The sequence below is a fragment of the Gopherus flavomarginatus genome, chromosome 8 (assembly GCF_025201925.1).
Source record: "Gopherus flavomarginatus isolate rGopFla2 chromosome 8, rGopFla2.mat.asm, whole genome shotgun sequence".
Taxonomy (NCBI): domain Eukaryota; kingdom Metazoa; phylum Chordata; order Testudines; family Testudinidae; genus Gopherus; species Gopherus flavomarginatus.
This window is the reverse complement of record NC_066624.1, coordinates 100,800,104-100,817,048: the sequence shown is the minus strand read 5'-3', so window position 1 is coordinate 100,817,048 and position 16,945 is coordinate 100,800,104. Positions and strand designations below refer to the sequence as shown.

The following is a 16,945-nucleotide window of genomic DNA, read 5'->3' as shown; positions in this document are numbered from 1 at the left end:
GGGAGGCGGACAATGGGTGAAGAAATAACAATGAAACACACAGGGTTAGATCTTCAGATGGGGTAAAATATTATAGTCTCAATAACTTCAACCGAGCTACAGCGATTTACACAAGTTGAGGATCTGGCCCATATTGACTATATGCAGAAATGTCTTTAAGCACAATTTTTGTTTAATTGTAATATTGACAAACATGGTTTAGCCAACACACTCTCTTAACGGCTTCATTTGCTGAGATGTTATGCTTGTCAGAATGTCATTAAATGCAGAGGGCCTCTCTTGTTTGGACAATCATATAAATGATGGCAGGCACATTTTATAGCGCAGCTAACTATTTGATTGCATTCATAAATCCAGCAGTCATATGCACTTGCAATTATTTTGGGGGCAGGGGGGAACTGGAGGGTGAGATGAGCCATGATGAACACTGAGGGCATGGGGGCAGATCTTCAGCTGGTATAAATTTGTCATAGATCCACTGAAGTCAATGGGGCTATGATGATTTACAGCAGCTGTGGCTCTGTCCCCTAACAGTAGGAATGCAGAATCAGATGCCAACTCCACCTCTGTACTTAATACATGCACTTATCCTTGAATTGTCTCCACATTGGGTGAACAGATAATACTCTCTGTTTACACGCTTTGAAGGTCTGTGACTTACAACATATTCATCAAAATACAACCGATGTATATAATGGCCCAGAAAACATATTTATAAATATACTATGACTAATTAATTTTTACACTATTCTCAAAATTCCTGTGCTATTTTATCTTCGTTTAAACTACTGTTTCTAGTTACCATATGACATTAATCTGTAGAGTCTCTTCATAGCTCGACTGAAGTCATCAAAAGCTTTCACATTGACAGGAAGGGACAGGAAGATTAGGTCCTCAGTGGGCCCTAATCTACCATTTTAAACATTATATTTAATTTTTGTTAGTAGATAAAATATAGTAAACATTCTAAATAAACTTTATTTTTTCATATATACATGAATTATCGGGGCTATTTGGTCACTACTTAAGACAATGAAGATTGAGTTAGTTGCACATCAACATTTTGGAAGCTGGTGACCTATCAGTTCAAGGTGATTTTATAATTTTTTTCCCTCCAAATGTATTTAATCAGTTAGTGTTTAGCATTCTTACCCTACACGATGCCTTTAAATCAAGTTTCCGCTGGATCTGCCAATATGAAATCAATTATGCAACAGCATAAAAAAAAAAACAAGACAAAAAGGAACCTCATGTTCTGCTTGTGGTTAATTCATTGATTCTTCTGTATAATTCTATTGGACCCTTTATCAAATGCAGCTAATTTCTGGCTTGCATTCAAATACTGTGAGGTGCCAGAACTAAATCAAATAAAAAAGCTTAAGAGAAAGAATCAACTTTCAGCAGTGTGTTTGTGTTTCAAACAGTCAGATTTCTTTGAAGACCTCGGAGGGACAGTTGACTCACGAATTGTTATCATTTCAAGAGGAAAAGAGGTATAACCCTATTTGAAGAAAGTCCCTTAGTTTATTGAATTAAAAAAAAAAGCCAAAACAATTGATGCAATTGACAAGATAGCTGAATGAATGATAACAAAACCTCAGCAGGGAAATGACCATTAATTTAATTTATCTGAGAGCATGTTTTTGCAATAATGACCAAATTATCTAATGTTCACTTACATTAAAAAGCAATAGTCCATAACAAATTATTACTAGAAAAGAAGGGGTGAGGGACAGGGGAAAGGCCAATACTTTGAATTAATACCACAGAAGAAAACAAGTTACTAACATCAAAGAACCACCATGATGTTTTACAGCTTCCTAACAATTCCAGTTCTATTTTGTCTCTTCAGAATATTTCAGTGAAACTCGCAAGAGAAATCTCAGCAATTTTTATGCAGTGGTGTTTAAAGCTGTAACATGTTTATTTGTTAGGCTTCTTTTCACCCTGTTTTTATTGCATATCAATATTTATTTGAGGTTCAGTTAACCAAAAATATACAGTAAGAATCCATTTCTGAATACATTTAATAACAATAGCACTAACTCTTATGCCGTTTTATAGAAGAGTATGTTTAGCAATCTTAATTCCATGCTCTGTAAGTCTTCATTGGATACAGTATACAATATATGGCCTACTGAGATACTATTAAGCAAAATGTGTTTCAATTTGCTTTATTTCTCTATGCAATGTCAGCACTGCCTTCTCTGTGTATAAACTACGCATCCAAGACTAAATATAAAGTAGCATATGTCTAGAGTTTTTATAGAAAACGAATGGGGAAAAGAGACATTGATTCCATAGTTTTTTCCTCAAAATAATCAAATATTTTTTCTTAAAAAGTCTTCAAACATATTTACAAAAATGGGAAAGCAGTAAATGCAAGCTTTTCATATTTTTGCTGTACTTCCAAATACTAATATCCTAATTGCATTGGAAATCTGCTCCAATGAATAATAAACAAAATAAAATAGCGCACTCCATTTGGTTTCTCATTGTCCATTTTGAAAAAAAAAACCCAGACAAATATATCTTTTAAAAACAACAAAAGTGAATTCCATAAAGCATAACCATCAAAAATACTCCAAAATGTTTCTTACATTTGTGAGTATTTTCAGCTTTAAAAAACAGTTTGTGGCCTTCATTCATGTGATAAAATGTGGGAAATCCTCTTACTTTCAGAAAACTAGTCGCTGAACTGTAATTATAAAGTAGCAACTAAAATTGTATTCACAGTTTCTGCATCATGTGAATTTTTGAACAGGAAAATGTTATAAAATTTGCATTGCTGCCTTGATCTTTCACATTTGTGGTATTATTGGCTGACAGAAAAGAAAAAGTATATTGTCATGCTTGGTTTACCTCAATCATTTATTTCTGAGCTAATAAAAGTAAACAATTACCAGATACTGAATATAGAGATACTGTATATAGCTGTAGATATGGCCACCATTAAATTATAGTAGAAAATTATTTTGACTTTGATAAAATTAAGAAAAGCACATGAAATCATATTTTGTGTATATCTTGTTTTATGGCCATTCATGGTTTTGTTTGTTTTGTTTCGTTTCATTAACATAGCAAAATACAATCTTCCTATTAAACAATAATTATCAGATGGCAGACAATTCTTTTTATTGGTTTACATTGGCAGGTCACAGTCTAAAAGCACAACCACATCAGGCAGAAATTGCACATAGACCATCCTGGATTTTGAAGACTTCAATCATTATGCTTCTACCAGAAATGCTCCTTTTAAAACCGGGGATGATAAGCTATATTATATTAATTGTTAGTGGGTATTTTTTTATTAGTTTATCTAAAGAAAATGACTGAAACTGCAGTGGTTTTTGTTATTTTGTTTTCAGTGTCACTTTTGAAGTCTGTATTTGATGTTCTTAAACACACTTTGAAGGGTAAGTTTCTAGTAAAATCATTTTATGAAAGTTTAATCACCCACACAGTGTGAACTAGGTGAGTTTCATTTAATGGAATACTGCATATTTATCTGTTCCTTGACATTTCTAAATTTGATGTATGTATTTTTAATTCTTACTTCTGGCTGAAAAATTATGGCAAGTTAGTGGGTAGTGGTAATTAATGTAATACTGCGACATCATACATTCACAATGTCATGATTCTTATGAGGAACTGTTTTAGATAGGACTGGCCTATAAATATGCAGTTATGTTATCTGTAGAAGGCATATCCATGTCTTCAAAAACCAGACTAGTCTTAAGAAATGACTCTTTATTTGAGACAGTTACCATTACTTCATTAAAAAATGACAAAACAGCAATAAACATTTTAGCTCTTTAATGAGCAAAGATCAGATCTCTTAGCATTGGAATAATACTTGTTATCCAGATTATCTTTATTTCACTCAGTGACCAGTAATATGGCCAAAAAGTACAAAGTAATTTTCCATCAAGTAGTATACAATTTTTGTGTGTGTGTGTAATAAGCTTTCGTTCTTGAAAAAGAGTAACTGAAAAGAAATGTTTCTGTTACTGCAGTTAGTTTGTCAGAGAGAGTTCTTTGCATTATCTTACAAACTATCAAAATTGCTAGTAATTTGAAAAAATGTAAAAAAAAATCACATAACTTTAGTCTAATAGAAATATAGTACAGGTAAGAGAAAGTATTTATCAGGGATGTGCTCTTAAGTCCATCTCATTTTTTTATATAAATGTACATCTGATTACATATACAAACATTTTGAAAGGACCGTGATATACCGTTTCTGGAAAATAACAGGGGAATGAAGAGTTTCATGTGATTTTAGAACATTCATTTAAAACCACACAAACAAATGTAATATTCAGGTTTAAAAATTTCCATTTGTTGGCTCTCTCCATCCTTATGGACCCTCTCTATCTACATTTGCACTCTATAGATCTCATCCAGTGAATTCACTTGAATGGCAAGGATAACGTATAGCAAAAAGGGAAATAACTTTACATTAAAATATTAGCAGTAAACTTTGTTACATGCACCATGAGTTAAAACAGTAACAGAGCTGTAATCAGAGTGGCAATGTTGGGGCATCTTTATACTGCAAAATATCCTTGCAATGAAATCTTTGGACACACTTTATCTTACCAATATGAACTAAATATTTTGTAACTAAACCACAGCAAATTATAAATCCTTCATCAAAGAGGTTCCATTAAGGTTATAGTTCTATAAATTATTTAGGTGGAAACAAAAGAGAACATTAAAAACACCGAAAGATATTTTTCCCTCTGGGATTCACTGAGCGAGTGTTCACCACTATATACCTAGAATACCATCAAATACCTTTAAGAACTACTGTAATTCCTTCTCTTACTGAAGCTACTGTGAATTATTTTACTGTAATTACTTTTGCCCCTTTAAAAAAATCTTCTTTAGGTTGTGCCAATTGATGGAGGAAGCTTCTGTTAAAAACTCCAATGGGATGAGAAGAATTTTAATTACGGCTTAATCAGCAGCACAGCCACCAAGCATATAAATTATCATGCACATCGTGCTAAAAATATCCAGTTTCCTTTATTCCCACAACTTTTATACTGACAGCACTTATGTGATAATGTTGTACCTGCCAGGCTTTAAAACTTCTTTGTTTGGCTGGCAGATTTCAGCATGAGCCCCTTACTAAGGCCTTAACAGCATTGGTGCTTTGTGTACTTATCCAAATATGTAAATATGGACTACACAATAAAACAGTTCCAAATAAAAATTGGTGAAAATTATCTGACATTCCATTAGTGTGTCCCTTGTGCAGATTTATAGATTTTTTTTTTAAATTTTCAGTCAGAGTTCTTTTCTGTTTGTGTTGCACATGCCTAATTCCATTATGTAACTTAAATCGTCAAAAAATTAATAGTTGAATGTGAATGAAAAAGTATCATTCAGGACAATTGCTTTAAGCAACTGCAAAGTTTTTTTTTAAGTTCATTTGTATATATGTACAATTCATTTTTTTTTCAAAACCCCAAAAGTTCTTGATATGTATATTCACATACTATTCCTCCATATTTAAATAGTAAGAGTCTTGTAGGTTGAAAGCCAAGTAGTCTTCATTAATGTCACCTATTGTAATCCATCAAAAAAAATAAAGTTTGTTTCATCTTGTCTGGCTATACCCTGGTTGTTGAATGTGAATGAGGGTGGGGATGGGGGTGGGGGTGGGGGTGGGGCAGAGTATTATTCTGTCCTCCAGTAAAGGTATTGAATGTGTGTAGGGGCTGAATCCCTGGTATAGTGTTGGGAATCATTGTAATGGTGTTGGGTGTCATTAAGGGAATATCATCAGGAGACCTTCTCATAGCTAATGTGTAGTCTGGGGGACAGGCGGTCCGAAGAACCACCTCATGTGGATGGATGGACTCACATTCATGATCCAAGTCAGTGTGCTTCATTTGGAGGGACATTATCTCCTCTTCTTGTGCATGGGCAAGATCATTGGTAGTAGTACGCTGTGGGCTACATCTCCTATGAACATCATGTCTCCTCTTGTCCTTTTTGTAGTACAATGCTGCAAAGGCCAGAATGTTTAGGAATAGCAACGATGCTCCAACTGCAATAGTAACGCTCAACTCTGTGGAATAGTCCCTTTGATCCACTGAAAATGGACTTGGTTGTTGTTTGGGATCATCTTGTTTGGCTGTAGGAAAGGCTGAAGTAACAGGTATAGAATTTTTCCTTGTTGGTCTGAAAGTAATATCAGTTGATGGCACTTTAGTTGTGGTCGAGGTATACTGTGAAATGTCATTAAGATTGTGCAGATGAGGTACCAGTTCCAGCCACAGGTTCACTTTATTGGCCCTGTAATGTTCCTTCACTCGTGGTTTTAATCCAATGTGAAGATACAGTTGGTCTTTTTGAGAGTATCTGGTCCATGCTACTTCCTCAAAACGATTGGGTTTAGTATGAATGAATTTTGTATCTTGTGGGACTGGTTGATTTGGGTCACTAGAATAAAAAAAAAGCTGAGATGTAAAGTCTGCATTTCAAAAGCAATTATAAAATTAAGATTTGATATTGCATTTTAACATATATTTGGGGGAAGGAGAGGAAGGGCAGTGAATGTAGTGTTCATGGAATTGCAGGCCTAATAGCAGTTAGAGCCAACACAATGCAAGTGGACACTGCAAGCTTCCCCAGTGACCTTTGAACCCGAACCCCAGTCAGCATCTAGCATCCCAGTCCTTTTCTCTCAAGGAAAAATTGTCAACAATATTATACTTTGGTACTAGTGATGTAGATTAATGCTGACTAGAGACTAGGATGAGGGGTCACAAACCTTGTTTTTATTTGTAACTTAAATCACAGCCTCTGAATTCAGGTCTTCAGAGGTGAAAGGGCAGTGTGTTAACTCAGTATAGCACACATTCACTGAAAGCCCAGCGGAGTGCGGAGAAGTGATACAAGGTCAGTCCTCGGCACCTCTCAAGTGCTAGTCCATGTATCTTACTTTCATAAATGCCTATTCATTTGAATAAGTGGACATCATTTTAAGACTCAACCTTCCATGTGCTGTAATGTTGGTGGCATTTTGCATTCTTTATAATCAAAATACCACCACTACTGGAGTACAGTCAAATATTGTGGTTTGTTAAATGATGATCTGTATTTAATGATGTGCACTTTATAATTGCCATACGTGATCTCAGTATGTTCCTTATTCACTGTAATACGTTACAATTTCTTACACAGTGGTCAGATTTCAAAAATTGAAAGTTCCAACAGAACTCCCTATTTTAAGTACAGAGAATCTCTCTCAAAGCATCAGAATCTTACAAAGCAGAATGAACTTTTAAAGGCCAACTACAGTACTATGAAAAAGCTAAATATTAGATTGAAAAAGATAAAAATATCAGGGAAGCTGCTTTCTGTAGCCCTTTTTTATTACAAAGTATTTATCACACTGTTATGTATAGAACAGTCACATGGACAGTTTCCCCATGTGTTAACAGAAAGTGCAATTTTTAATTGAACTGAGAGATATTAAAAACATATAACTCTCAACCTAATCCTCCAACCCTTATTCACATAAATATACCTTCCTGGCCCAAGTATTTCCTACAGAAGTCCATAGGAAAGGATTGCTGGATCAAGTCCTTAATTTATATGAAATTACTCTCTATCTAGTACTCACCCAGTTTTTGCAAAGTTCGTCCAGTATGTCATCACCACTGCGCTTAGCATGACATCATTTTTGGAGAAATTACAGGGAAATAATTCAGTAGGACCAATCATAGGGATTCCCAGTACATAAGGAACCTCATCCCCATGGGCTGCATCTGCCCAAGCAGGTACCTGATCTGTTTGGCAATGATGGTAGAAGGCATAGAAATATGTAGGTGATCCAAAATTCGAGTGAAGATCTGCTGTAGCCACTGCTGGTGCAACCCACTGGTGATCAGTAAATAAAGCTAGCAGTGTTTTCCTTCTGGTCTCCGGATTGTGTCGGTCTGCCCAGTCAGTATACATAAATTTAATAGTTTCTCTCAATATATCTTTGCCTTCAGGGTATCCATATAAGTTATCGACAAAATTGGAAACAGCAAAGTCAAAATCACTAGCTGATATGCCATCTTCACTATCAACTATATTTTCAACAAATTTTAAACCTTCCCCTTGGTTAACTCCCAACATTATGTCATAGTTCAGGAATTCTCCTTGTTCCATCAATATCTGAGGATCATCTGGTATCACGTCACCATCAATTACTGGTCCAAAGGCTATGTGGTATCGTGCTGGTTGAATGTCCTGGTCCACAAGTTCTCTATAAGGCTTCTTCTGTAGACACTCTACCAATTCTACAGTGTCTGATATGTTGCAACCAACTTTTGTAGCCAACATCCTGGCATATTTTGCAGGTTGGAAACTAACTGCCCAGCTGGAGAGAGCTGTTCCACTTTGAGCTATTGCTCTTTGAAAAAGTCCTGTGGGGGGAAAAATATTTAAAAAGTACTGAGGTGACCTTTATAAGCATGTAGCTGTTTAATGTTTAGATTAGGTATGTGAGACAATAGGAAATCTTTTACCATTATTAAAAAAAATTACTAATAAATAAATGCAGTACAGAAGGTAAAATCTGCTTGTTGCTGTACCCACATCTAACGTGTACAAAAAATGCACATATGTATATAAATCCTAGACCAATAGATGAGTAAAACTCATGCAAATACCAATTTATAGCAACTAAGGATCTGGCCCTGAGTAGATGAAAGAGTGGGAGAAATTGTCTGATGCCATATCTTGTTCAAGATAACACTGTTTGCTTTGAAAAATTCATAATACTAAAATTATTTTATTAGGTTGGAGGAAAAGCCAGTCATGCTCTGCAATTGACTGATTTCTTACATATTGTTCAAGTCATCAGCACTTGCATGTGTATGACCATGTTTTAAATGGAAGACTGAATAGGACCTAATATGCTGTTTTTATAGATTCTGTTTAGGATTGAACTTGGCTTGAGATGTACAGGGCTTCTCAAATGGGTACTATAACAAATTGTATATTCTGAAGCCATACAAAGTACTGGGCAGCATTCCTAACTCATTTATCTAAGAGTCAAGATCCTTTCTTGTAAAAGGTCCTATTTTTAATTAAGGTTTACGGTGGTCACATTTAAATAAAAAAGGAAAATGATACCTTTTACACTGAATATCCTAAAATATTGCTTTATGATTTAAAAAAATTAAAAATATACTCAGGTATTCATTTATGAGAGATGGGGTGGATGGGGAAGATTCTGCTGTCACTTATACTTGTGTACACCTGAAGTAACTCCACTGACATCAGTGCAATTACTCTGGATTACTCTGGTGTCACTGAGAGTAGAATCTGGACCAAAAGCTCTGCTCACAAACATACGAAGCCTTGTTTGAATTGATCTTTTTTTTTGTTTTAATCTTTAAGTATCTTTGTCCACATCATGGGTGAAATCCTGACCCCAACAAAGTCAGGAGTTTTGCCAATGATTTCAGTGGGGACGGAATTTCTTCCCAGCTTTAAGCCATGGCTCATGTACTAGGTGTGTGTGAAAGGGCCTTATGAGGAATTCTGGCCTGAAGGGGTAAAACTAGAGTGGCTAATCCCATATATTTTGTAGTCCCCTCTGTGTTGGGCCATGGCATCACACTACCCCTTCCCCATACAGTTCAGGGAGGTTAGCTCTACTTCCAACAGGAATTTTCAGTCTGGCTCCTGTACAATGAAGTGGGAAAGGATCCTCTACTCCATACTCCTAGCAAATCATAATTTAGTCCACATTAGGCAATATATTTAACTCTTCTTGCTAATGAGTTTTAAAGTATTAAAACTTTTTTCTGCATCACCACAGAAGTCCTACAACTGAAGGACAACAAACAATTTGCAATTATGCAGTCTCTTTGTGCAGTCTTTTGGAAAATATTTTGTAATCCGGCCTAAATTTATTTCATAGCTAACTATAATTTATGCAAAATGTCCTTTGATATATACACATTACACTAACATAAAGCATATTTGGCCAAAATTTGCTTTTATTTACACCAGTACAAATCTAGAGTGAGTCTAGTGACATCAAGTAGAGTTACCAAGGATTTGCAGTAGGGCAGTGTTTCCCAAACTTGGGATGCTGCTTGTGTAGAGAAAGCCCCTGGCGGGCCGGCCCAGTTTGCTGCTCCACGCCAGTAGGGGCTGGTGGAAGTGGCATGGGTCAAGTGACATATTGGCCACTGCTTCCAGCAGCTCCCATTGGCCTGGAGCAGCGAACTGCGGCCAGTGGGAGCCGTGATTGGCCACACCTGCAGATGCAGCAGGTAAACAAACCGGCCCGGCCCACCAGGGGCTTTCCCTACACAAGCGACATCCCAAGTTTGGGAAACACTGCAGTAGTGTAACTGAAGGCAACTTTTGAAGGCAACATCTCACCCTCTATCATTGATTTACGCAAATAAAATATCTTTGGGGCACATCCTGCTGATCAGCCAGTACCTCCAGCGAAAGGAGTTGAACCTGCTTAACCCATTTCAGAATTTGGCTCTTTAAAAATACAAATTATGGCCTTCATCTCGCAACATGATGTGCAGGTGGACTCAGGCACTGCACAGAGCCTGAGTCAGGGACTACCAGAATCACATTGCAGGATCAGAACCATAATCAAATACTAGTTAGAATCAATTGCTTCATGGGAAAACATTTAAAAAAACGATCTTTTGGGAGTTTTAAAATCCTTGAAGATTATAACAGGACCAATCCCTGAGGTCCTTATTCAGTCTCTACTCTGCCCTTACTCAGGCAAAACTTTCATTGTAGCAGAATCTGGACGTAGACTGAAATATGTGTCTCAAGAGCATCTCTAGATTCATGAAATAAGTCATAACTGAGTATTGCCTGAGAAAGAGCTGAGTAAAAAGAAAGCAGACTCTCAGAATTAAAGGCATAGAAAATATAATATTTATAGGGCCAGGTATTCAGTTGATGTAAATCAGCTTGAAGTCAATGGATCTACAGTGATTTATACCAGCTGAAGATCTGGCCAGTAGAATATATGCAGCATAATACCAAATTGAAATTTTCACTAGGATGTAATTCTTAATGCAACATAGCTTTATGTTATGTGCATACTCTGTAAATCTCTTTTTTTAATTGTTTAGAATTATTTTCTATACCAGTGAGAGAAAGAGTCAGTTACATGGTAAGAAAATGCTGATATAAACACGATAGCTTGTTAAATGGCACATAAAAGGTCAGATTACGTTAAAAGTCGTCAAGTCCTCTAGCCATAATGTTCAATTCAGTTACTTTAAAGAAATACTTCTGTTGAACCATGTTAGTGAAAAATGGATGACAGCGAGAAAAGTAATTTTCATCCTGTAACTGATTTCTGCCAGCAGCATTGTACAGTAAAGGAAGTGAACTAGATTTCTATCAGGAAATATTCACACTCATGGCTCAAGGGACTGTAGGCTGATATTAAAATGACATTAATGCATAATGGGCCATACTTTGCTATCGTTTGTATGTCACGGTCCCACTGAGGTAAACAATAATTTGCATTTATTCGTCTACAGATTTCAAAGTATTTTACCGGGATGGATAAGCACTATGGTTCCCATTTTGCATATGGGGTAGCTGAAGCAACTTATTTAAGATCTTCATCTTGCAATGTGCTGAGTGTCTTCTGACCCCTGCAGAATGCTCTGTTCATTGAGGGATGAGAGCACTCAAGTACGCACTCAGCATATAGTAAATGGGCTTGTGCTTTTGACAACATTTTATAGTGTTACAGCATGACTGTGTAGAGTTAGCTGACAAGATGCAGATCATGACTGACCGGTCATTTCAGATAAAAGCATATAGTGTTCAGCATTACATCAGCTACTTGTAATTAAATCAAAGGTTCAATCACTGGCAGAGAATGGAAGCCAGGTTTCCTGATTCTTAGCCCCATCCTCAATCCATTATGCCACAGAGGACCCACACTGAGTTCTGCAGAAAAACTGATGGTATAATATGACCCAGAGATTACACCTGGTTACGGGCACTATGCTTAGGCTAAGTTCTGACTGGCTTAAAACGTCTTTTTACAAAACATGTCACAGGTTAACATGCAAAAGATCTATATAATTGTGAATGTCAAATTTATACATGGATTCTACACTTCTACTTCAAGGTATTTCAAGTATTAAAGTGGTCTTTGGCTGGAAATGGTTTAAAATTATTTTTTTAAAATAATAAAAAGAATAATGATTTTAATTCATTTAAAAATAATTTTTAAAATTAAACCCACCATCCTAGGAATCTATTTTCCACGATAGTATTGTTTACATAATAGAGAATTGGCCTGATTCTTCTCCCATTTACATCACAGTAAGGCCAGATCCAAAAGCTCACTGAGACTTAGTGGGAATCTTTCCATTGACTTCAATAGGCTTTGGATCAGGTGCTCAATCAGAAGTAAATTCTACTGATGTCAGTGGAGTTACTCCAGTACGAGTGCACAATCAGGCCCTCCAGGGAGTTCGCCAATGTAAATCAGAGGAAAATCAGGCCTTATGTCTCTCCAGACTCCATCAACAAGGGTTTTCTGTCATCTGCCTGTGAAGTCTAAACAATATAGCATACATACATGTGAAACGGATAATGACAGGATGGACTAAGAAAAACAATGTGATAAAAAACAAGGGCGATGCAAATGAGAAAAGAAGTGTGTGAAATTCTGGTGCCAAAAGGGAAGGTAAAAAAGTTTTTTGGCCTCAAACAACATGTTTTTAATTTCTTGCTGTCTGCCTTAATTAACTAGAGAAAAGGTGTTAAGTTATGGAATAGAAAAAACATATATGGGCAAAAAAAAAATTAATTTGTGACCTTGATGCTTTGACAATTTTGGCTCATGCATGCAAAACATTCAAATATTCTTTTCTCAGAAGACAGCAAGTGAAATTCATGCAGTTTCAGACAAAAGATTTCTGAACTAGGCACTTTTTTCCTTCCCACTAGATAATACTGTTAAGCATTTCAGCCATTAGCATGAAAACAGGAACCATGTCGTTTTATTTTTCTTTAAATCCTGCTCCTCAGGAGAAACTAAACATGCCTTCGATGACTGATTGAATATAGTCAACCTCATCGACTGTGAGCATCTCTGACTGGTTTTCCAAAGAGGACACCCTTAGGTAGGAAAGAAAAGAGACAAAAATGATGTGCTGTGCACGTGCTGTTCAGAAGTCTGTTGCAAAAGTGTTTCTACAAAGCTCCACAGGAAACAGAAAGACAGTCACCCCAAATTTAAACGTGCACAGAAGAGTTGAGGGGAAGGCAGCTATTATAGCCTTTAAAAAGCCAGATTAGTATTCAGTTGAACTCAGCAGTCCGTAGAAACAGAGAGAGAAATACAGAGCATCACATAGTAGTAATGGTGGTGGCATGCAGACACCAAAATTGTCAATATTTGCAACCTGCATAATACCTTTGGTTGAATTGCTCCAACGGTTACCTTCAGAATAATGGGATAAAGTCAACAGATTGACACATGAGCCGCCTGCACCGGATCCAAAAACAGTTATTCTTAATGGGTCACCACCAAAGAACCCAATATTTTCACTAGTCCATCGCAAAGCCTGGATTAGATCAAGGAGGCCATAGTTTCCTTTTGCTGCTTGATCCCCAGTACTCAAGAAACCTGCAAATATAAAGGAAAAAGAGAAAAGGTTTAGCATGGGCTCCTCAGATGATGCTTGTTGCACTGTTATCTTTTCAGTAATGCTTCAAATGAAAATGGAGCTAAGTACTATGTAAATACATAATTTTTTATATCCACTTGGCAATAACTTACAAGTGGCTCATCCTCACTACAGTAAATCCTTTGCTGTTCATTGTAATATTAACCATGATAAATGAATGGGAGAATTGTGTAGGTACAATACAGAATAATAATGTTCATTGCAGTACAAGACTGGGAATAAGTCAGTAAGGACCTATGGCTTTGAAATGTAATAAATTGAGAATAAAATCTTTGGGGAAGGGACCATGCTTTCAGTATGTGAGCAGTGCCCTTCTCATTGTGGGCACTACTGGAATTCAACTAGCGAAAAATAACGACACATACATGTGAACAGAACACCACAAAATTTGTAAGGCCAAATGTGCAGCCTGCGAACGTGTGTGTTAAAAGGATTGTGTCTGCAAAACTTGGCACATGCCTGTTTTGCAGCAATTTATGTAAGCATAGGAGTCAGCTGGGCACCCAGCTACCCAATTTGATTTTGCAGATATGAGTTTGGTGCATGCCAGGGGGGTGACTGTTCAATTTTGCAATCCATTGATTGTGGTGTAGGTACTCCCTGTATTACCACATTGACTCCTTTTCCCCTCTTTTCTGTCCCATTCACTTTATGCCCAAAATATTCAATTTATGTCAGAGGACAGGCTGAGCTGTACAACCTGAGTGACTCTCCTACTCCCTAAGCTCCATTAACCTGGGTTAACTGAGTCTGCATTAAAAGATACACATGGCAATCTGAGCTGCTCTAGTAACCTCTTAGCATTAAATAGATAGGAGCTTAGATGTAAACGAGGGAGCACATAAATTGTTCCCTCATAGTCAGATTAGGAATTGTATCAGGTGGAGAAATGAGTGCTTTTCCTGTAGTCAGCACAGGAACTTTGGTTTTTTGTTTGTTAAAGACTTGTTATCATTAGGCAGCTGACTCTAAAAGCTGAACAATAAACACATCAGAGAAAAGCCCCTCTTGGTTTTTATCTTGGACCCCATGGGTCCTGTTGGCCTCATGTCCAGATTATAAAGTCTTTGGAGCAAAGGTTTAAATAATATCAGCATTTTAAGGAAAACCAAAAGCCTCCACTTGTGTACGAAACTGTTTCATGCACACAAAATGGACAACGTAACAGCCTTTCAGTGAGTGCCCTGTAGAGAAGTTTGACCATTAAAACAATTATCTCCACAGGAACTAAATATTAGCGGTTCCTTTGTTCTACTTAAAGTTACACTAATTTAACTCTCCTTTGAAGCAGAGATCACCACGCTAAACAAAAAAGTTTACAGTCGTTTTCTAGACGAAAGCATACAACAATTCTCCTACAAACCTATTCACTCACGCTGTCACATCAACAGCAATACTGGCAGCTCTTAGGACTTAAATTCAGAATGATAACTTGGTATGATATTGATGGGGAAGGAAGAAAAAAGATTCCTTATTTATAACAGCTAGTTACTATGTCCTTTAAAAAATATATCCCTTTTGCCAGGGCCGTCCTTAGGCATAGGCAGAATAGGCAGCCAGTAGGGCCTCACACTGCCTGGGGGCACCACTCTGCAGGCAGCCCAGACAGTGTAGAAGCAGGGCTGCTGGGTCCTAGAGAGAGCCAAATGCAGCACAGTCTGAGGGACGGGATTGGCTGCTGGGGTCTCTGGGAAGGGGAGGGGGTGGGGGTTGGGGAAGGAGCTCACCTGTGAGTGTGACTCTTTCCCCCCAGGTGAGGTCAGGTGAGGCAGGCTCTGTGGCTCTGGAACCAGTATCCTTTGTTGTCTCCCATAACATCCATTCTTCTCCCCCCTGCCCCACGGAGCACCCCCTCCTTTCTCCCTCCTCCCCAGGAGCACCCATCTCTCTCTCCTCCCTCCCCTCCGTCAGGGCTGGGTTGGGTGAGGTGCTGGGGGTAGGTGGGGGGAGGGGAGGCTGGCTGCTTGCTGAGGAATGAAAGTGAAAGTAACTCACTTCCTGGGCAGGCAGCCAGAATTGGAATGTCACACAGAGTTTGGATGGGGTTAGCCAGATGTGTGACAAATCGGGATTGGGGTAGGGTGAGCAGATATCCCTATTTTATAGGGACAGTCGAATTTTGGTCTTTTTCTTATATAGGCTCCTTTTACCCCCCCCCATCCCTGTCCTGATTTTACACACTTTCTGTCTGGTCACTCTAGCTGGGGGTAATTGGTGCCTATATAAGACAAAGCCCCAAATATCAGGACTGGCCCTATAAAATCAGGACATCTGGATCTGGCCACCCTAGCTGGGGAGCGCCTCTCCCCCGGGCTGGCAGCTGCCAGCTATCCATCTCATCCGGGGGGAGCTGCATAGGGCAGGATGAGCTACTGTGGCTCCATGGGTGCCCTGTCCCTGAGATCAGATGCTGTGCTAACTTCACCATGGTCCATAAGGCTGGTGGTGATGCCCTCTGGCGTGTGATTGGACCTGAGGGTTTGCTGCTGCTGTTGCCACTCTGCACCCCAAGAGGTGGATATTGGGGTCCTGCAGTTTTCCACCTATCTCCTCCTCTACTGCAGCTGTTGGACCAGCAGGCTGGGGGGTGAGCCAAGCATGAAAGCAGTACTGTGTTGCCATTTAGATTGTCATTTAACAACTTTGTTTGCCAAAAATTCTTGCTAACAATCCTGAATCCAATTTCAATATTATTTTTTAAAAAAATCAATATCTTAGCCAAAAACAGAAAATTAAGTTGTTGACAATTATTAGTGACAGGTTTGGTTTGAGGCAGGGAGTGGGCCAGTTTTCATCAGAGAAACAAAAAATGTTGACTGACTTTCCTATAGCCTGTTACTTCTGATAAGAGCCCTCCAACAACTGTAATATGCTCATCTCCTTACTAGTGTATAAAGCAGGGGTCGGCAACCTACGGCACACGTGTCAAAGGTGGCAGGTGAGCTGATTTTTGATGGTATGCAGCAGCAGGCTGAGCGGCTCAGCCCATCACTGCTCTGGGGTTCCGGCTGCTGCCCTATTGCCAGCTGGGATACCAGCAATCGGCCCCACTCAGCACCTGCTGCTGGCCTGGGGACCCCCAAGGAACCCCAGGCTGGCAGTGGGCTGAGCAGGCCAGCTGAACCACTCAACCTGCTGTCAGCCTGGGGTTCCATTCACTCAGCCAGCAGTGGGCTGAGTGGGCTGGTGGCGGGCTGAGCAGGGCCGATGGGGGGTTGAGTGGC

General features: G+C 38.4%; 1 protein-coding gene across 9 annotated transcripts in view; it reads right to left on the bottom strand.

Moving 5' to 3' along the window:
• Positions 1-1,729: 1,729 nt before the first annotated feature.
• Positions 1,730-16,945, bottom strand: part of NLGN1 (neuroligin 1) — a 596,937-nt gene continuing 581,721 nt past the window's right edge. For 6 of the 9 annotated variants that reach the window (XM_050965860.1, XM_050965861.1, XM_050965862.1 and 3 more), the window contains 3 exons: positions 13,448-13,660; positions 7,643-8,432; positions 1,730-6,456 (listed from right to left, as the gene is read on the bottom strand). In XM_050965860.1, coding sequence (XP_050821817.1) covers positions 5,622-6,456; positions 7,643-8,432; positions 13,448-13,660 — 1,838 coding nt within the window. In that variant the 3' untranslated portion in view covers positions 1,730-5,621. The remainder of the gene's footprint in view (positions 6,457-7,642; positions 8,433-13,447; positions 13,661-16,945) is intronic. The other 3 variants (XM_050965863.1, XM_050965866.1, XM_050965868.1) reach the window with 1 other exon arrangement.